This window comes from Polistes canadensis, unplaced genomic scaffold (genome assembly GCF_001313835.1).
Source record: "Polistes canadensis isolate GaletaPanama2010 unplaced genomic scaffold, ASM131383v1 scaffold_15, whole genome shotgun sequence".
NCBI classification, from domain to species: domain Eukaryota; kingdom Metazoa; phylum Arthropoda; class Insecta; order Hymenoptera; family Vespidae; genus Polistes; species Polistes canadensis.
This window is the reverse complement of record NW_014569562.1, coordinates 910,971-931,870: the sequence shown is the minus strand read 5'-3', so window position 1 is coordinate 931,870 and position 20,900 is coordinate 910,971. Positions and strand designations below refer to the sequence as shown.

At 29.7% G+C, this 20,900-nt stretch overlaps 3 protein-coding genes across 15 annotated transcripts in view; 2 read left to right on the top strand and 1 right to left on the bottom strand.

Annotated features, from left to right (window-relative positions):
• The first annotated feature begins 44 nt into the window (after positions 1-44).
• LOC106793547 (retinol dehydrogenase 11-like) lies at positions 45-2,762 on the top strand. Of its 5 annotated transcripts, none has more exons than XM_014760565.1 (6): positions 447-461; positions 622-732; positions 1,129-1,452; positions 1,574-1,809; positions 1,879-2,176; positions 2,269-2,762. In XM_014760565.1, exons 3-6 carry the CDS (start codon positions 1,180-1,182, stop codon positions 2,440-2,442), a joined length of 981 nt encoding a protein of 326 aa, XP_014616051.1. In that variant the 5' UTR covers positions 447-461; positions 622-732; positions 1,129-1,179; the 3' UTR covers positions 2,443-2,762. The 5 variants fall into 5 exon arrangements, with proteins under 5 accessions (XP_014616055.1, XP_014616051.1, XP_014616053.1 ...); XM_014760567.1 differs by having other exon boundaries at positions 622-764; XM_014760569.1 differs by lacking the exons at positions 447-461; positions 622-732 and adding an exon at positions 45-63.
• A 242-nt stretch (positions 2,763-3,004) lies between these two features.
• Positions 3,005-8,235, bottom strand: LOC106793546 (UV radiation resistance associated protein). 2 transcript variants are annotated; one of them, XR_001382436.1, is made up of 9 exons: positions 7,775-8,235; positions 7,319-7,523; positions 6,306-6,893; positions 6,059-6,231; positions 5,741-5,967; positions 5,495-5,665; positions 4,457-5,413; positions 4,282-4,352; positions 3,005-4,197 (listed from the first exon to the last, which is right to left on the bottom strand). XR_001382436.1 is itself a non-coding variant. In XM_014760564.1 (9 exons), exons 1-9 carry the CDS (start codon positions 7,877-7,879, stop codon positions 3,985-3,987), a joined length of 2,721 nt encoding a protein of 906 aa, XP_014616050.1. In that variant the 5' UTR covers positions 7,880-8,233; the 3' UTR covers positions 3,835-3,984. The 2 variants fall into 2 exon arrangements, 1 of the variants encoding a protein (XP_014616050.1); XM_014760564.1 differs by having other exon boundaries at positions 3,835-4,197; positions 4,282-4,363; positions 7,775-8,233.
• A 270-nt stretch (positions 8,236-8,505) lies between these two features.
• LOC106793557 (rho guanine nucleotide exchange factor 18) overlaps positions 8,506-20,900 on the top strand; it is a 13,306-nt gene continuing 911 nt past the window's right edge. The window contains exons 1-20 of one of the 8 annotated variants that reach the window (XM_014760587.1): positions 8,506-8,552; positions 8,646-8,849; positions 9,166-9,293; positions 11,071-11,618; positions 12,419-12,468; positions 12,543-12,869; positions 12,984-13,330; positions 13,489-13,638; positions 13,712-13,899; positions 14,844-14,919; positions 15,012-15,141; positions 15,224-15,416; positions 16,387-16,458; positions 17,750-17,806; positions 17,921-18,473; positions 18,570-18,799; positions 18,868-19,415; positions 19,535-19,734; positions 19,807-19,986; positions 20,057-20,769. In XM_014760587.1, the coding sequence (XP_014616073.1) occupies positions 12,725-12,869; positions 12,984-13,330; positions 13,489-13,638; positions 13,712-13,899; positions 14,844-14,919; positions 15,012-15,141; positions 15,224-15,416; positions 16,387-16,458; positions 17,750-17,806; positions 17,921-18,473; positions 18,570-18,799; positions 18,868-19,415; positions 19,535-19,734; positions 19,807-19,986; positions 20,057-20,769 (3,782 nt within the window). In that variant the 5' untranslated portion in view covers positions 8,506-8,552; positions 8,646-8,849; positions 9,166-9,293; ... (1 more) ...; positions 12,419-12,468; positions 12,543-12,724. Of the gene's footprint in view, positions 8,553-8,645; positions 8,850-9,165; positions 9,294-10,589; positions 10,740-11,070; positions 11,619-12,418; positions 12,469-12,542; positions 12,870-12,983; positions 13,331-13,488; positions 13,639-13,711; positions 13,900-14,843; positions 14,920-15,011; positions 15,142-15,223; positions 15,417-16,386; positions 16,459-17,749; positions 17,807-17,920; positions 18,474-18,569; positions 18,800-18,867; positions 19,416-19,534; positions 19,735-19,806; positions 19,987-20,056; positions 20,770-20,900 lie in introns of those variants that run through there. The other 7 variants (XM_014760589.1, XM_014760588.1, XM_014760586.1 and 4 more) reach the window with 7 other exon arrangements.

The window sequence follows — 20,900 nt, the reverse complement described above, 5'->3', positions numbered from 1 at the left end:
TATATATATATGTAATAAAAATACTAGTACTTTGTACTGTGGTATGAAGGTCAACGTTCATTGGTTAGTATAATACATAAATGTCCAAGTGATTAGAATATACTACAAATGACTTTTTAATTATTTTTTACATGAAAAATATTATATCCTCTATTATTTAATTAAATAATATCAATAAATACATGTATCTATTATTTTAAAAATAATCATGATTTACCATATTCCTAAAAAGTTATACAATTTTGTATAGGTTCATTCTAGTCATATTCTTACAACTAGAATACATGAAATGAATTTTATAACGTAAAGAAACTATTTAAAATAAAAAATGTATATTTTACATATCTTTGTTCTATAAATAAGAATTTTTTATTTCTAATAATTAGTGTTAATTTACAATAAAATAAATCTAAACAGAATTGTAATACATAATGAAATAAAAAATATATATTTCATTAATCGTAAATATTGATTTTTATACATTAAAAATGTATTATATTTTTTTAAACAATTTAAATATTATTACTTATAAGTAATAAATAAATATAAAGTAGAAAGAGGAGAGAGTAATAGATGTAATATTATTTCGATTTTTAAAATTGCGTCATTCTATTTTTATAGAACAGAGGATGTGAAACTTAACCCTTGTCATAAATTTGAATTGCATCGGTGGTCATTGAGTAGCGTGGCGAAAAGCAGTGAGAAATGACAATATAGAAAGTTACAATTTATGTATGCATTTAAGTAAACAAAATTATTTTTCTGTAAGAATCATTTTTAAAGAGAGTGAAAGAGAAAGAGAGAAATAATTGAAAAAATGTCCTTTCAAAATATTCACATGAGAGATTGAAATCGCTTCTTTTTAACATCTTTACTTCCCTAAGTTTTTCCATAAATAAATATATTTATATGTGGACTTATATGATAGATAAAGTTAGGTTAAACGAGAGAAGATTATTTATATAAATAATTACTTGTTTATAGTAATCTATGTATATTTGTACACATATAATGCAAGTGATTTAATTAGTATAAATAATACATCACATATGTATATTAAAAATATTTTTTATTTTTTTTAACATTGGCTATATTTATTACTTTAATTATTTTTTATTTCTTTTGCAGATGTTAACTGTGATAAAATTCATCTAATAAAAAATTTGTGGATAAGTAAATATGATATCCTCGTGGTGCTATTTTGTTGTATCTGTTGCCTTATTAATTGGATTTCTTCGAAAATGTCGTGAATGTACTTGGGGAAGATGTAAGAATACGAGTAGTTTAGAAGGTAGAGTTTTTATTGTAACAGGAGCTAATTCTGGTATTGGTAAGGAGACTGTAAAAGAATTAGCTAAAAGAAAAGCTACAGTTGTTATGGCTTGTCGAAACATGCAAAATGCTAAAAATGTTATTTCTGAGATACGTCATCAAACTCCTAATGGTGAACTGGTAAGCTGTTTATTCAGAGTTTATAAAGAAATTTGTATTCTATTTATCAATATAAGAAGTTTTGGTTTAATGTTTTGTAGAAGCTTGAGATTATCTATTAATCTTATTAATAAATTTATAGTTTCCGATGGAATTAGATCTTGCATCACTTTCATCAATCAGAGAATTTGCAGCCCAAGTTTTAAAAATTTTTCCTGAAATTCATGTATTAATTAATAACGCTGGAGTATACAGACCTCTTAGGGATCATGCGTTTACTGAAGATGGATTTGAAATTCACTTTGGTGTTAATTATCTTGGACATTTCTTATTAACCAACTTACTTATAGAACGTCTTAAAGAAAGTGCACCTAGCAGGTTGGTTAAGAATCATTTGACAAAAATTAATATGAATTTCTAAATGGTACATATTTTGCTTAATTACAGAGTAGTAATTATAACTTCTAAACTTCTGGAATCAGGTGTTATTGATTTTTCTAATTTAAATGGTGAAAAGCGTATAACGACTAAAAGACGTATGAATCCAGGTTATTGTAACTCTAAATTAGCGAATGTGTATTTCGGCATAGAACTTGCTAAGAGAATGAAAGATTACAACGTTAACGTTTATATGGTTTGTCCTGGATTTGCTTACACAGGATTATTCAGAAATGTTAAACGAAGTCGATTTCATTATATTTTGTTCTTGCCAATCGCTTTATTATTCCTAAGAACTGCAAATCAGGTAATATAATACTTTTAATAAGTGCAATTATCTATATAATATATACTTTTCTTAATTATAAATTTATTAATTAGATAAATTATTTTCTATAGGGAGCGCAGACTGGGTTACATTGTGCCATTGAACCTTCCTTAGCCGATGAAAGTGGACATATTTATCGAAACTGCGAACTTTATAAATGTGATAAGGAATTCGATCCCGAAGTAGCGCTTCAATTATGGGAAGTAAGCGAAAAATTGACTGCTGCCAAAGAGACTGCTAAATAAGTCATTTTGTCTGATTCGCATCATTTTACTGTAAATGATTTGGCCCATTCAAAGTTTATTTTTGTATATAAATAAGTACTGTAATAGAGGTGGTATATATTTTTATTACCACTATTCTTTTTAATGAAAGAAAAGAAACCCATGTTTATTTATAATTTTATGAATTTTTACATTATTGCCGATTCAGTGAGTTAATAAATAAATTAAATATGCGCAATAATAATTCCAACAGAATATTATAATATTCTGTATAGCGTAGCCAACTAAACTTAAATAGTTTAAAGAACAAATAGAATGTTACGAATAAAAGTCTTCAAGAATATTTACGAAATTTTTTCACTGGCATAAGTAGCACGCATAGAAAAAGAATAAGAAGAAATAATCTTTTTCCAACTATAGTATACAATAACTGTAATTAAATAATGTCGCGTGAGATTATTAAAATGCAAAACGTATTTTTGGAAATACAAGTAGATTAAAATATAAAGTATAATACTGTTATATTTTAAGATATCTCAGCAAAACATAAAAATTGTAGTGTAAATAATAAGTCACAGATATATTGTGTGCAATCTTGCTTTAATTTTATATTTTTCTTTTTATATATTGCGTAGCATTCGTGATAAGTATAATGAAAAGAAAAGAATAATAATGAAATAACTTCATAGATATAACATTTGCGACGTTTGATTGTTGTTCGAAATTGACAAAAAATAAAGACGAAACTATGATATATTATTATCTTAATTAAGAAAGATTAAATATAACGAAAAATCTTTTTAACCATCTTAATAAATTCAAATATACATGTAATATTTATCTAATAAATTATAATCACACTCGGTAAATGCGTTTGAACTTTGGTTGGTCCTCTTATATAGATTTATATCCAATCTTTAAATAATCTTAAACATTAAAACAAATCTAGATTTTTATATATTATGTTTTACATTGTAAGCACAAACTCGACCCAGCCGAAAGCTAAAAGTGAAATAATATTTTTCAATTTTGTTTTGAAATATACACGATGTTATATCTGCTTAATAAAATATAGTCATTTAAAAGATAATAGATAAAATATAAATCACAAATACTATGTATATATTATACAATTAAGCAAGCTATAGAACATTATTAAAGATAGAAAAAATGATATCGAGATATTATAAATAGAATCACATAATCTTTACTTTTACTTTTTCTTTCGTCTACGATTCTCAATGCAATTATGCAACTTCTATGAAAAATTACTACGATTATATTTATCGTTTTATGATATAAATTTGTATTCGAATGTATATTTACGACGCGATTACACTTTTAAGAAAATAATATTTATAAAACAATGTAACCCTTCCTTCCTTCCCCATCATTTACTATTTTTCTTTTTGCAACAATAATAAAGATAAATTCGATCAAAGTTACATACTTCGATCCTAACACATATTCTTCTTCTATATGTACTGAGAATAACTCTTTCAAATTTTTTTTTTACAAGATTTACTCGCATATACAATAACTTTATATTTTAGTTAATAAATATTACAGCCGTGGTTTCATAACTTTGAAGCTAGTTTTCTTATTAGCTAAGGCTTCAGTACGTGCATAGACATTTTCTGAACTGCGTCTAATAATATCTATATAATCGCTTGATGCTTGAAATTCGCACTGATTAATTTTTTCTTCGACCATACAGTTATAGTCGGTGACGGTATTGTCGCTTTTTTGTGTCGACATTATTGAATCTTTATTTAACTGAAAATTATAAACGTAACATATACAGCGATTGTATATATTAGATATATAGATTAGAGATAAACGAACGTTATTGATAATTACCACCGCGTTATGTTTAATAAAGATATCCTCTTCATTTTCTTCAGACCAGTGTTCACTTTGTTGTCCTACTTCTTCATTCGGCCTGAAACGAGTAAAAAAATAATGTTCCTTCGCGATATTGTAGCAATAAAAAAATTAATCGTTTTTAAAATATTCATTTACCGAATCAACTCACCTTAGTTGAGAAGAAAATTGTTTATCTAATACTTTGTTGTTAGATATATGACACTTTTCCGTATAACTACAAATAGAATTTGTTCTTTCGTTCTTTTCAGTTTCATCATAAGTACATCTTATTATATCGTCTAGAGACAAGCAAGATTTAGCATTACGTTCTTTAGACGAATTAATCGTGAAGGGTTCTGTTTGTTCTAAAACGTCAAAATTGTAATCATTTTTGACGTTATAATGCATACAATAATTTTGTGAAGTATTATCTAAATGTGACGTATTGGTATGTTCTCCGTTTTTCATTGTATCCTCCACGTTATCTTTAATGTTTTTTACGTTGTCATGATTCATTGAAATATTTTGTTCGGTCTCTTCTCTTTTGATCGCACTTTTTTCATTCGGGCTTTCGTCTCCATCATTTTGACTACCACTTAAGGCCATTTCACAACTACTTATGGAATTAGAACTTCTATCCCTAATACTGACAGAACCTTCTAAACTATCAGTAACATTTGCTGATTTAGACACAGATGTAGGTATTGTTATTTCAATATTATTGTCAATCGTAACGCAATCATTATTTTGAAGAAAATCATCACTTACATTTGTAGTGATAGTATTATTCAGTACAGTACAATTTAATGTTTCGTTACTGCTAGTGCTAGATCTGTTTCTAGCTAACATTAATGTTCTGTCGTCTATGGCACTTTCTTCCGATTTGCAAATTCGTTTAGATTGACTACCTAAAACAAGAGGCTGTACAGGTTTGTCTAGACCTTGATCTAAAGAAGATCCCAGGGAAGATTTAATTGATTTTAATTGGCCCATCGATCGTGACGATCTGTGGCATTTCTCAAAAATAATTTTCTGTATTGGCGGTGTAAGAGGAACATTCTGTTTACCATTACCTACTTCTGTATCTAACGATGAAGTAGAAAATGTTCTTTTCGAATTATCCAAACTGTAAGGGAATTAATTACTTTCTCTTTAAAACACATTAATAGATTTGTCATAATATATGAACTACTACAAACATACTTACTGTGATTGGTTTGGCTTCATTTTTAACAAGGTCGATAAATTTGATAACGTGGCTCTTAAATCGGTAGTAGGAAGACCACAATACCAACGTAATTGAGCTATGTTTTTATTTAATAGATAAACAGCGTAGTGAAATTGCAATCTATCTTTACCTTTGGCAAATAATGGAAATCTATAAAAATATTTTTACAGGATATTTTATTCTCATTAAGAATTTATTATAGAGAAAAATATAGGAAATACTTACTGCCTATCATTATCAGGAAGGTTTTCTATAATGTGATCTATAATTTTACTACGAGAGCCATAATGTATGATAGGATATCTAGTAGGTATATTGAGAAAATTTGCAATCATTTGTGTTGTATGTGTTACAAAGCCCAATGCCACGGCTACTTGAGTATCATTTGCCAATTCCAAATCTTCGCTATCTGGTAAATGTATGTCATGTATTGTGAATTTTCCATTGCTATCCTAAATAATAATATTTGAAATAAATTAAGCTATTACCAGTATGAAATATATTAATTTAAAGACTATATACTGATCGTATAAATTGTTATACCTGTTTAATGGGATAAATTAAACTTAGTTCTGAAATTAATTGACGTCGACGATGAGCCAATTGACTGCTCATTTGAATGTAAGTTTCTCTGGTATCAATATGACTTTGACGCCATTCATGCAATCTTTCAATATCTTTGTTAAGTTCTCTATATCTTTCCATCAAATCGGAACCTGCATACAATTAAATTAATTACAAAATTACATTTGTATGTATTAAGTTGATAAGACTAAAATTCAAAACGTACCATGATCTTGATTTTCTTCTGAAATAGTAGTATGTAGTTGGTTTAGTACTCTTAATTCTCCCATTTTCCTTGCCCTTTCCTGTTCTAATAGCTTTGTTCGAAATTTGGCCATTTCTAATTCCTTACGTATTTTAAGTATTTCAGCTTTTTTTTCTCTATTAACTGTACGAGGTTGAAATAATCTATTCAAAGAAGATTGAGGATATTTTGGTGTTTGAAAATTATCACCAGAGGCAATGCGCATTCTTAAAGCTTCCACCGAATTGGTCTGTTGTTTAAGCGCTTGCATCTTGCTTCTCAAGCTAGTCAATTTATTGACAGTATAACTGTCTTTTACTTCACTTGCGTTAATGCTTATACGGAGATATCTTTTCAACTCTGGTGTTGTTATGAAACAATATGCAGGTGTAAAAAAGCCGCCATTGAAGTAAAAAATTATAGAATTTTCTTTAAGAATTTTTTCCAAGTTGCTGGGTAATTTAGGACCGATATATGCAAGGCCAGTAAAAGAAATACCCCATGTAAATACAGTTATATCTGATGTATTACTACCCACAGCCGTTCTTTTCCATAGCCTTAAGATTATTTCTATTTGTAAAAAAAGAAAGCAAATGTATATAATATTTATCACTTATTCTATTTCATGGAATAAATTGAAACAAACTAATGAATAATTTAAGAGTACCATTGCGATAAAAATAATAACTAATGATATTGTAGGACTTGAAAGTTTTCTTTTAATGAATAGTGTAACAGTACAGTGACTTTTAGAAAACTGTTCGTTTTTTGAGTAAAAGACGACTCAATCCTTGTCATGCCCAGTCAAAGAATGTTAAACTAAGTATCAATGCCCTTTGTTTAAGTTTTTTAAAAATGTATTATGATGTATCTAGGTGATATGTATTATGTATATATTTCGTATCGATTTTTTATTTTAAATAAATATAATAATCCTACAATATCATTTAAAGTAGAAAATTGCGTTTAAGTTACTAACAGATTGTTAAGCTCACCACTGGCAGATGAATAACCTGTGGCATGTAAAGTAGGTACTTCCAGGCTAGACCATCTAGGATTGGCATTATCTATTAATTCGCTTGTATATATCGGCGATGACATAGTTGTTCTATGTAAAGTATAATAAAACCAACTGATCTCGCTATTTACATTTGCCCTCAATTTATATCCAATTATTTGGATCAAACTCCTAAGTCTCAACTAAAACAAATATTCCATGCAAGAAAATATATTATTTACATAAGAAATTAATTATGAGAGCGCACCAAATGTTATTATTCAAAATATATGTATAAATATACATATACATAGCATAAGTATAGACATTAAATTAATCTACTAATACATATAATAAAAACTATATATATATATATATATATATATATATATATAATGTATCGTAAAAATAACAAAATAACAAAATAACATAGACAATAAATAGAATAAATTACCTGCTGCGTAGCAAGGGGTAGCCAAGTTTTATAACGTGGTGCGATACGGGGTTGAAGAGTCAAATCTAAATCTCTAACGAGGTTTCGCGTCTCGGAAACCTCCATTATTTGCTTTCATAGTAAAATACACATAATATCATTAAAAATACATGAAACATTTCTTAAACATGATATTATTAATGGGTAATCGACAGGATAGTAACTTTAATAGATAGCCAGGTTATTCGTATCGGTTAACGCACTCCTATATGTAATACTGTACATAACGACCGTATCATCTTCATTATTTCGTCTTTTGATCTACCATCAAATAATAATGTGATTCTCTCTTGTCATATATAAATATGTAACATTCATATATATATGTATATATAAATATCATATATATATATATGTATATATATATATGATAGTAAGGATATACTTTATTCCTATGTGTAATCAAATAACGTCATTCGACACTTCTGACAGTTCTTCACATTGATACCTATCATTCTTAAAATTTTATACCTTCTCTTACCACCAAGAGTTTTCAAAAAACACTATATAATTCCTAGTTATTTTTGTTACCAGCATTGACTTCGTCTCGACTGGACATTTTTATCTATTGGACAGTTAATCAAATGTACCAACTGGTATTGACCAATCATTTTTGAGTATATCATCGAAATATTATATTTTAAAAACGTTCTACATCATTCGTTAATTTTTTTTTTTTAATATATAATGAAAATAAATTTCATGGAAAATGTGTGTGAATGACTAGTTTTAGATTTAGGTATATACAATTTTTGTAGTTTATATTTAAAATATTGGAAAAGACAACATAACCGTGAATAATCTATCCTTAATCTATTTTTGAACGTTACAGCCAATACACGGAGATTACTCCATCCTTTACTATACTGTATTGTCGTCTACCGAGCGTATATACTTTAGCTAGTACAAAATGGTCGACGTGCCTTCGGTGTAGGAAATTATTTTCCATTACAATATTTTATTATTTTATAAAGTACTAAGGCAGGATAAAGCATATTCGATACTAATGGATTTATAAAAAATTATTACATTTTCGGTACGTATTTGTTGATTCTATTATTATAGTTAAAAGTTAAACTATGTACACCTGTCAATACGGCTTCCTTTGGTAACAAAGTGTGTACGTAAGACACCTTTTAGTTGTGTAAATTAAATGCTCTTACGATTAACAATGCTTTCTTCTTTAACATCGTTAATTTTTAATAAAATTAATTTATTTCTCATTTTAATGATAAAAATCATATTTTATATTTTTCTAAAATTTGATTTACGCAATTATGCTTGTATTAATATTATTACCACTGATATGCAATTCGTAGAAAAAAATATTAAATACTTTTACAATATTTCAGATCATCAACATAAAAAAATCAGACATTTCTCAAAACATTGTTGAAGCAAGAAGACAAGGAAATAAAAAATAAAAAAAAATAAAGAAACATGGAGAAACGGCAGGAGGTACTAGCTCCATTTTCATCCGGTAAGTTAATATTATTCTTATTATTATTGCAGTTTTACTGTATTTTTAGATTTACATGCTTGTCCTATGTAATAAAATAATATATGTACATATATATATACATATATAAATATACACACATCTATATCTATATACATTATTTCTTTCATTTAGTAACAAAACTTTTTTATCGCACTAACCAAATAAAACAAAACAAAAAATATAACTCTTGCTTGCCCAAATAATAATGCCTTTTTTCTTCTTATTCCTTTTCTTTTCGTAACACATTTTATTAAACGTGTAAGTTCTATGAACAAATGTAAACAATTTTAAACACTATATATGCATTTTTATGCACGTATATGTTATATCTTTAATTCTATTAACCGAACAATATATTCTCTGCAAAATATTTTCAATTATATTATGGTATTTATTTTATTATGTTTATATTAACAAACCAAAACAAGTTACATATATTCTAGTATTCACGATTTGTATAAAAGTGATTGGCAAATTATAAGATTAAAAAGATAAGTAAAATAAATTTTTTAATTATATTTTTAAAAAAGAAATAAAGTCAAAATTCTATACTTGAATCATATTATCAAAATCTAGTCGCTATATCAAAAAATAAGATACAAAATCGAATAACACGCGATGTTAAATTATTTAAAATATTTTAAAAGTCTCTATACAACTTTAATCGCTGTAATCGACTATGAAATACTACCAATAATAATAATAATAATAATAATTTTTCAATACGTAAAACTAGACGTATAAAACTACTTGGTTATTTCATTGGTCGTAGATCACGTGATTGCGAAATAAATTTCTACCAATAATAATCGCGCTAATATTCATATTGCAATAAAGAAAGGCGGTAAAATTAAATATTCGAACAAAAATATATTGAAATTTTAAATACAATCTATTTACATATATAATATCGTTACGACATAGAAATAATATCATTCTAACTTTGTAATCTAAACAATGAAAAAAGATATATAAAATCAATGGCATGATAGTGACAACGTTATAACGTGACATTTATTAAATGCGTTATTTGATTCTTCTATTAAGATACTAAGAAGTTACATGCTTATCATTAGATGTTACAATCAATGACATAAAAGAAATAATAATTATAGTAACGTTAGAAATAAATGTTAGATTTTAAAACATATATCGTGCATCGATAATGTTATATCGAAAATTTGAATCGATTTACTATCGTGCGCCAATAATTTCAAATAAATATATGAGATAGTCGAGATAGTATTACGTATATAGTACATAGTAGTATATACATGTAATAATGAGGGGTGGGTGGGTGTGATAAAAGAGGGAGTAGAAGTCTGTAGGGTGTTGTAGACTGTGAAGTATAATGTGAATTGGAGGTTCGAAAGAAGGAAAAAGAGGATGTAGGAAAGATGGAGATGAAAAGGTAGAGAAAGAAGGGTGAGTTGTTGGAGAATGGATGAGGAGGAGAAAGGAAAGAAGGCAGTGAAATGGCAATGAAAGAGAAAGAGAAAGATAGATAGAATCATCACGGTCTGGGCCAATTATTGGCTAAAAGCATGAAAAGAAAAAATATACTTTAGATTTTCTACAACTATTACATTTAAATATTGGAAAATGTTAAATCTTTAAAGATGTCATACGGGGTGTGATATAAAAATATATTTCTATGAAAGCGTATAGATGAATATGATATATATACATATATGATGTGTATGTACGTGCATGTGTGTGTAAAAATATAATATGTACGTATGACCGTATACGTCAGGTGGTGTGTCACGTGTGTGGGTAGATTTTGGAGAAGGAGGAAGAGAATGAGGTGGAGTAGGAGGAAGAAGGGAGAAGACAAGTCGCATTTGGTGGGCGGAGAGGTAGAAGTTCCGAAGGTCGGCGGGTGGTGATGGGGTGACGGTGGTGGTTTGACTTTAAAGGTGGGGGTAGCGCACACGATGGATCAATTCAGTTTGCGCTTGGGAGCAGCGCTACGGGGAAAAGCAACAGTCTGTCTACCCCCTGCTACCCGGAAAAGTGCTGCTGCTGATTCTCGAGACACTCTCTGTGAACGAGTGTGTGTATGTGTTAGTGTAGTAGCAGTACATGCACCACCGTTCTTATTTACACGAAAGAATAACAATAAGTTGCAATAACTTAAAATCGGTGTGATTTAAACGAAACATATTTAGTCGAAAATTATTCTATTGTCAAGTTAATTAAGAAGAGAAAAATATTTGTTTTTATTCGTTTATAAGAAAATAAAGTATAATGAGATAAATAGTGAGAAAAGAGTCAAAACTGCAGGGAGGAAACGTGACCGTAGTACGATTTACCCTTTTTGTGTCTATCTGTCTTTTTCTATCTTTCTTTTTACTTCCTGATTTAAAAAAGAACACCTGCCGTTAATATAAGATACTAGAAGAATTAAACGTTTATCGATGAGCTCCCGCGTTCTTCTAGATATACAAGTATAGATTTAATATTTTTTTCTTTCCTTTCCACACGTAATCCTTATCTTTATCACGATGTCACCGTTCGTGTAGTACTTGACGTTTCACGAATCATGTATAGACGAGCTCATACATACGTTGATATATACGTACGATCAGTAATATTATACTGCAAAAAAACGAAGTAGAAATTATTCATTGGTATAACCGTATTGTTTAATTTTAATTATTTTTGTGGTTTCCTTTTTTCTTTTTTTGTGAAAATGTAGATTAAAAAGATCGGATAAAATCGAATTATTCGTCTATGTAATTTTTCTTTTGTAACATCCGATGCAGTAGGAACAGTACCTAGCGCGGAATAATTTGACCTAATTTCTATTGAATATGGTTCATAGTGCCGTCGCGCGACACAAAGATCGGGAGACTGGCTCGATTGTCGGTAGATGTTTCTGTTTGTTCTTCTTGCAGTCAATAGGCGCGAGGACGTTCGTTCCAGTATCGGTTTTTACTCTATGTCGCGATATGGTTCCTAAAGTGTGTCGTTCGACGATACATACGACTTTCATTCTTTGTATTATACTACACTGTATCATGTCATTTCATTCTTTTTCTCTCTTTTCTTCTTCTTTTTCTTCTCTGGATCTGCTTATTATTTACCTTATTTAATTACAGAAAAATATTGAAATAATGAAAATGGATTAGGACAAATTAGATAGATCAATGTAAATGATACATATGTATTGTCAATTTCATATTTTAGAAGTATACGTTAATCAATATTAATATTTTTTTATAGATGAATGTCCCAATAGTGGAGAGGATAGCGAAGAGGATGTAATAACAGATTACCTTGGATCATCGCATTCCGACTGCGACCGTGTGCCTACTATTAATGGAGATATTGGTGGTCTGAGTCTACATGGAAACATAGTCGCAGAGGCAGGTTATACCGAAGATAATACCAACAAAACAATCACCATGTCTGGAGGAAATTCTGTACAACAACAGCAACATCCGTTGCTTACGCTTGGTACTAACATTCAAACTCAGCCTAATCCTCTTGTACCCATTATTAGTGTTACACCTCATTCTCCTGGTCTTGCTAAGAACTATCCTGTCTTAGGTAAATATTTTTATTTAGATTTCACGTTTTAAGTAATAAGAATTATTCCATCCGTCTCTTTATCTATAATTTTCAAAACATTACTTTCTTCTTTTCTTTTTGTATATTTTACAGAGGACAATTTGCAACATTTGCATGAAATTCAAGACCAGATTCAACGCATGAAAGATTTGTCGATAAACACTTTGGGATACAATAATCGCATGACCTCTTCGTGTCCTTCTTTATGTCCGTGGATATTTGCAGAGGGTGGATCACGTTCCAATAATCATGAAGCTTCCGATCCGGATCTCCTTGTTAATTGTTCAACTAATAGCTCTCCGACACATTTTCCATCTATAAGCTCTCATGTGCAACCTGCACAGGGTATAGATAGAAGACGAAGTTGGACGGATTTAGAAGATAGCAGACGTGGCAGACGCAGATATTCCGGACAAAATCACCTACAAGCACAAAATATGGTTAATATACATGCATTAAATACATATTTATCGATTGTTGGATATATGCTTCATTTTATTTTATCGCTTGATATACATTTTTTCTTGCATTCTAAAATAATTTGATTTTTTATTTTCAATGTCTCGATGCAAAGTATTATTTATTGTTATTATTTCAGCGACAACGCAGCATTAGTTTAAGTAGTCTGGACAGTGAAATGGAACTAGAACTAGATGGAAAATCTTGTAGTGGAACTGTAGGGGTAGGTAATCGAGCATGCAGACCACAAGCAAGTACTCATTCCTTAAATGAGGCAGACCTTGTGCAGGTAATTTTAGATTAGAAATATTAGTCTAAATATAATAGGTATAGTGATATACGTATGTAATTTCCTGTCACAGAGCGAATATCAGAAGATTGTATCTAAAAGAAGTAGTCAAAGATTAGGTGAAAGTAGCAGTTTGATGCCAGGTTTAACTGGTGCACGTTTACCTCTTCAGAAATCTATTTCAACCCCTTCCATCGTTACACCGCCAATTCATACGCATCTCACAGACTCCGGTACGCGGACAACACCTTCTCTCGCAGCGTAAGTTGCTTTTTGTTTATATTTGGTTGCAAAAAATGTCAGCACTTATTCTTGTAATATTAATAATACATTTAATATCATAAAACATTATTTTCACGATCACATTTTAATTAGAAATTTAATAGAATCGATCGATGCATGAAATATGATACTTACACTTTCACTTATTTAGATTCATATAAATTCTTCTTTTATTTTGAACTATGTAAACAAGCTCTTTAAAAGATAAATGTAGATTATATTTCAACTACTACTAAACATGAATGAATGAAACCGGTGATCCTCGCTAGACGGCACGGCTCCGATTCCCCATTTCAAATGTATTTACTCACAAGTTTTTCATCCATTAGTAACAACGAAAAACGATATAATTTAGTTAGAGTGATATATTCCAAGTTAATTTCAAATCCAAGTAATATAAGTAACAATAAACGATATCGGATTTAGATTTAATAGAAAGTTTTGTATATAATCCAAATTGATTTTTATATTTGTTGAAATTGTAAAAAAGAATGTTTTAATATTAGTTGTACAAAGTTTAATTCTCTTTACATATACAAAAATACAATTTATAGTACTTCAACGTGTGTCATCGTTTCTTATATCGTTATATCGCTGTTTCTTTGGGCGGTGGGGGTATTTTAGGGCGTTGCATTTCATGCAGCGTCACAACTTTCACACATTACATAGTCATAAATATTGTGAAGACAGAGAGGGCATTCCAAATGTCCAGTTAACTGTTAATGTGCTGTTAGAACGAGTAAGTATTTCATTTGTAAGAATGGAAAGTGCTTCTTTATATTATACATTTGTGTATATGCAGAATTTATATCGTTTTAAATGTATACCTTTATTGTTTCTGTACAATTCGAAGAAAAATGTTTGGAAAATGTAAAAAAATATATATATATATATATAAAATAAAATAATATTTTAATTTATAGAGAAACTGCATATGACGATCAACATTCTGAGAAGACCAGAAGAAAGCGTGGCTCTATTTTTTTCCGTAAGAAAAAGGTAGACAAATAGATTTTATTGCGATCGTTATATTCTCTTGTTTTCTAATTTTTTTGTTCAAATTATTAATTTTATTTTAAATATTCTTGTAGGATAAAAGTGGCAAGAAAAATAGTCAACAACAACATGCGTGGATAACAATGACAACTGGAGCACAAGCAAATTATCAATGTGATGTTTGCATGAAGCAATCAACCAGTAAACCAATTCTTCATTGTGAAAGTAAATACAATATAATAAAACCTATACGAAACATTATACGTTCAAAACTCAAAAATCTTGTTTTCTAATTCTATCGTTTTAGATTGCGGATTGTCGATACATCAAAGTCAAGGGTGCAAGGATCATTTAGTATCAGAATGTAGTAAATCTAAACATCATTCTGTGAAGGCTGTTATTAAATCAACGTCGAGTATTTCTTCGGTTACAAGTAACAACAGCGTGAAAAGAGGTTCTACAGCTTCGTTACCATTGCCAGCATCATCTGGAAGTGGAAGGTAACTGCATTAATTTATGTATATCACTATTTAATATTTGCATTGAATCCGCGTAACTGTGATTGAGATTCGCACGCAATTGGCATGGCTAAGCCCAAGCTCGGAGTTTTTTTTCTGAGTGATTATTAAATGAACGAATAAGAATGATCGAATTAACAAAGATTGCTATTCATTATTTTGTCAATTCTGCTAATATAGATTTTATTTTTGTATGTATATATATGATCATTTAATTCGTAATATATTTTAATATAAGATAGTAATTATTGCTCCGAGATTTTGGCTTGCTCATAAGCTTCTTATTTCTGATTGATTTTGCAATTAGCCACATCAATAGTACAGCAGGCTTTCGCGTATTCTCGAATTTGTCACATATCTTAATTGATATGTTATTTACATATATGTATACATATATATATTTATATTTATAAATATTTATATATGTATATAGAACCAATAGCACAAAATATCGTGCTGAAATCTTCTTTAAAATATACTCATCTCGTGATGACACGATGCTTTCGGTAAGTGGTCGCTGTGGTGCTTTCGTCCGCTAAAAAAGACAATTAAATTATGATCATATTTATTTTCCATGCTATACATTTAGCTATGAAGAAAACAATATATATAAATATATATATAAATATATATATAAGTATATAGAAACAAAATTATACCCTTCTCAATATAATTACAACAAATCTCTAACACTATACATAATTTTCAAAGTATACATGAACAACATGAAAAAAGAAATAAAATAAAATAAAACACATATATAGCTGGATATTCCACGTGTCGATCTAGAGAAAAATAAAATAATTGCGCGTAAAGAAATTTTATTGAAGGAGGGAAAATACAAACAAACACGAAATGAAATTGCCCTAATGCAGTGTGTGCTTTTTCCTCCCCCGTGCATTCCCTCTCGTGCTACCACGACAAACCGATCGATCGTGTTCGACGATTAAAGGGAAATTAACAGCAAGAAAACAGTGACAAGCTACAGCCCTTGGCGGCGAGTTGCCACCAAGCTCGGAGTCAAGTAAGTCTCAGATGTCTGATGTGTATTATTTCCTATTTTGTCGAAGCGTTCGCTCGTTTCTGTTCGTCGTGTATTATCCTACATATCTCTAGTAGGACGAATCACACTACATATCAATTCTTATTTGTCAATTATTTTTTATCAGCACACACAACTCACATACACATTGTGTCAACAATTGACATTAATTAAATATTACGTCGAGTTAATATCGAGGAAAAAAAAATATCAAACTGTGCTTGTCTGTGCTTCTGAATTTGCTTGCTTCTACGATTTATGTTCACTTACTCATTTCATCTTTATATCTTTCTCTCTTTCTCTCATTTTTTTTCTCTCTCTTTCTCTCTTTCTCTTTTTCTCTGTAATTCCTTCACTGTGGTCTTATTCAAGGTAATACATATTATTTAGGATATGTTTGAAATCTTAGCTTGATCAATACTGTTTCATTATATTACTAGTTAAATAGATAAAAACAAAATGCAATCGTAAGTATAAGGCTAAGATTTAGAGTACACCTCCTACTAATTGTAACCCTTCTCAATGCTATGATATTTATTCTATACTCATAATTATCATGATAAACTTCATAATCATACTGTTTCTTTTTTTCTTTTTTATGTTATCTCTACTCGATTGAATTCCTCTCTTATATTTTAATCTATTTTCTCTTGCTCAAATTGTAATCATTTTTATTTTTATTTTAACAATATATTAAAATTAATTTTTATTGTATATCGTTGCTGCAACTTTATCTGAATTTTGTTAAAAAAATGATTAGAGTTCTATAATAGTTGCTTTTTCGATCAAAATACAATGATTGGGTTTCTATGCATAGAATTTGTTTAGAAATAATAAATATAATGATCTGAGAATATATTATTAGATTGATTGGACTAAAGGTCTACTTAACGTGTTTGCATCTTGGAATCCCTTATATATTATGTATAAACTAAAAGGAAATTGATAAATCTGATATCTTAATGTATAAGCTAATTTAAAAAATAATCTCACAATATACCTATATTAAAACCTTTAGTATCTAACACTAATATTAAAATATATTTTGAATAATATTATTATAAAGTATAGAAGATATTTACATGTGCAGTAGGGTTTGTATAAAAGGTAATATTATAATTATGTTTTCACCAAAAAAAGAAAAGCATCATTATTACATGCTTTTATTAAAAATCTTTAATGAGATATTAAGAATGCTTGAAAAGCATTGTTGTTTTTATTATAATATTGTTGTTTTATTTATAATATATGGACAAATGTATTTCTATTACAGTCAAACAATTAATGAGGAAAAGGATGCAGATAGTGGTTCACATCGGGATGCTTCCGGGTATGTAATAATATCAATTTTATCAATATCAAACTTTGTTTATTTGTTTAATTAATTATTTGTTAAATAGTAATATATATATTTACTTATATATACTACTTTTTATTATTTTAGTAGTTGGGAGGAATTCGATTTTGGAGATGAAGCACATCAGTTTACTGTAGGTGATCTCGAAGGCTTAGATCCTGAACTGGGCTTAGGAAAGGAAGAACCTGATTCATGGAGTACAGCCATTGGAAGAAAAGTAGCATCACGTCTCGTAGATCATTGTGAACGAGAAGTGAAGAGACAAGAACATATATATGAATTTATTTTAACAGAAAAACATCATTGCTTAGTATTGTTAGCCATGGAAAGGATTTTTGTAGAAGGCTTACGACGTCATTTCCGTTTGGGACAACCAAATCTGGAACGAATGTTTCCCAGATTACGCGATCTCATCGATATTCATTTGAAATTTCTACAGAAATTACGTAAATGTCAAAATGCAAATCCTGTTGTTCCTACTATCGCTGACATACTTGTTGAACAATTCTCAGGTGAAAATTCTCAACGTATGAAAAGTGCATACGGTGAATTCTGTAGTCGTCATAGGGAAGCTGTTGAAACTTATAAGTATTATTTGCAACATGATGCTCGATTTGCACGTTTCGTACGTCACTGTCAGGTAAGGGATTCTATAAATTATTATTGTTAACGTGTATTCATTTATTAATTTAGTAAAGATAGGATAAATATTAATTTGTATTTTTAATGAATATAGACAAATCCTTTATTGAAGAAGAAGGGTATTCCAGAATGTATATTGTTTGTTACACAACGTTTAACAAAATATCCGTTACTAGTCGAACCACTTATTAAAACTGGTATTATACCAGATGAGGGAGAGAGTTTAAAAAAGGCTCTGGGATTGGTAAAAGAAATTTTAGCGGATGTAGATGCTTGCGTGGCGGATAAAGACCGAGAAGATAGGAAATTAGAGATTTATAATAAGTAAGTTTCTATACATATGTATGCTTTTTCAAACAAAAGAATATTTTAAAACGCGATTTATTTATTAGGATCGACGCGAAATCATTTGCCACTTATCGTGGTGCCAAGTTCAAGAAATCAGATATAATGGCGTTTAATAGAATATTAAAATTCGAAGGGACGGCATATTTAATGCAAGGACGTGGAAAAATGACTGCCATTGTTGTAGTCGTTCTTTCCGATATATTATTCTTCTTAGTTGAAAGAGATCAAAAATATGCTTTCTTAGTTCCGGACAATAAAGCTGCTAGTGTAGTGTCGTTACAGAAATTATTGGTACGTGAAAAAGCTGGTCAAGAATCCAGAGGTATCTACTTAATAAGTAGTAATCCAGCTGAACCTGAAATGTTTGAATTAAAAGTTCAAAAGCCCAAGGATAAGCAAGTATGGATTCAGGCAATACGTTTAGCTGTTGAAGCTTGTCCTCAAGAACCTGAAAATGATACTGATGTTATTACGGATGGCAACAGTAATAATGAATTAAGGGATACACGTTCATCTTCCATATCGATGCTTTATGTAGAAGAAAGACAAAAAATGATTAAAGCTAAGGAATCGCACGTAGTTAAAATTATCGGTAAGTTTTTAATTTAAAGTTTAATAATCTATAATATAGTCTAAATATAATATAATAATATATATAAAATTAATTTCACATTAATTGAATGAAAATATTTGTTGAAAATCATCAAAAAGATGAAATACGAAAAAAGGACGTTGAGCAAGCATTATTGTTTGAAGAGAAAATAAATTTACGAGTTAGACTTTTCCGTGCATCAAACATTTTGAATGAAAATGATAATGATTACGAAAAAATGGATAAGGCGGAAAAAGAAATTCTTGATTATACTAGTCTTGCTCAGATGGAGGTGATAGATACGACTCAACGGCAAAAGGTAATCAATTATTTCTATTAACGATTAAATAAACTTAAGGTATATATTATTAATAAAACAATGATTTTTTAGATTCTTATCGCTGTAAGGGAAGCCACACGATTGGCTGATTCATTGTCATTTAGCGCTGGCGGTGCAACGCTTTCTAGAAGTTTAAGTTCAGCAGGTGAACGTCATAGCGATGCTTACGTTCCACCAGCTCTTTGCGTTCCTAGACGAGCAGAAACTTTTGCTGGTTTCGATCACAGCAAGGTAAGATTAATAAATATTAAATTTTTACAATGATTATGATCATTATTATATCGTCTTTTTTTTTTTATAGGAAAGATATCCTGTACGTGATACTACAGCAATTAATGTAGGATCAATTCTCCCAAAAGTTGGTGAATTATCTAAAGAAAATCCAGAGGACAGAGAAAGTTCCGAATTAGATGTGAACAAAGATCAACAATTGACTGCGATACGTTTATCGAATCACGTCTATGCTCTGATTTGTATAATCAATAACCAAATGACGACAATCGATGGTTTACAAGCCCAACTAACTGCATGCAAGGAGGGAAGTATGGGAAAATCATTGAATAACAGACCGAATCCAAATCGCCAGTTGGAGGAGTTGAGAAATTTACAGGATCAACTTAGCCGCGAGAAGGCAGCATTTCGTGATGCTTCTCAGCAAGAAAAAAATCAATTGGAAGAGGAACGAACTGAATTAACAAGGCAGAGAGAACAATTGGCCGCGGAGCAAAGAGACGTTACTCAACAGCGTGAACAATTGTATCGCCGATTGCAGGCGCTGGAACGTCAAGGTGTTACTTTGGTTGCAGGCTCTACAACGGGTCCTACAACTAATCATCTGCCACATGTGACACAGAGTGGTACAGAAATCGTACAACCACGAAAGTCGCAAGCAGATGCTAAGAGAATACCTATTAATTTAATCAGCGCTACCAATCAGCAGAAAGTACAAAGCAATCTTCCTGTCAAGCAACAACTACCATTGAAGCTCGCAAGTGGAAGTAATAACAATAGCAGGTAGAAAACGAAGTGAATCTCTCATGATCTACTACTCTTTACCGTCATACGATATTGCTTTCACTTCATAATTACATAAATAGATACATACATAAATACATATACATACATACATATATATTCATTTCACG

What these genes read in the sequence shown, in the direction of transcription:
- LOC106793547 (XM_014760569.1), top strand. Translation starts at nt 1,180, where the DNA reads ATGATATCCTCGTGGTGCTATTTTGTTGTATCTGTTGCCTTATTAATT. An exon ending in AAACTCCTAATGGTGAACTG is followed by an intron (nt 1,453 to 1,573) that starts GTAAGCTGTTTA and finishes ATAAATTTATAG; the next exon opens with TTTCCGATGGAATTAGATCT. An exon ending in AAAGAAAGTGCACCTAGCAG is followed by an intron (nt 1,810 to 1,878) that starts GTTGGTTAAGAA and finishes GCTTAATTACAG; the next exon opens with AGTAGTAATTATAACTTCTA.
- LOC106793546 (XM_014760564.1), bottom strand. Translation starts at nt 7,879, where the DNA reads ATGGAGGTTTCCGAGACGCGAAACCTCGTTAGAGATTTAGATTTGACT. An exon ending in TAATTTATCCCATTAAACAG is followed by an intron (nt 5,968 to 6,058) that starts GTATAACAATTT and finishes ATTATTATTTAG; the next exon opens with GATAGCAATGGAAAATTCAC. An exon ending in CAATTTTCTTCTCAACTAAG is followed by an intron (nt 4,364 to 4,456) that starts GTGAGTTGATTC and finishes TACTCGTTTCAG; the next exon opens with GCCGAATGAAGAAGTAGGAC.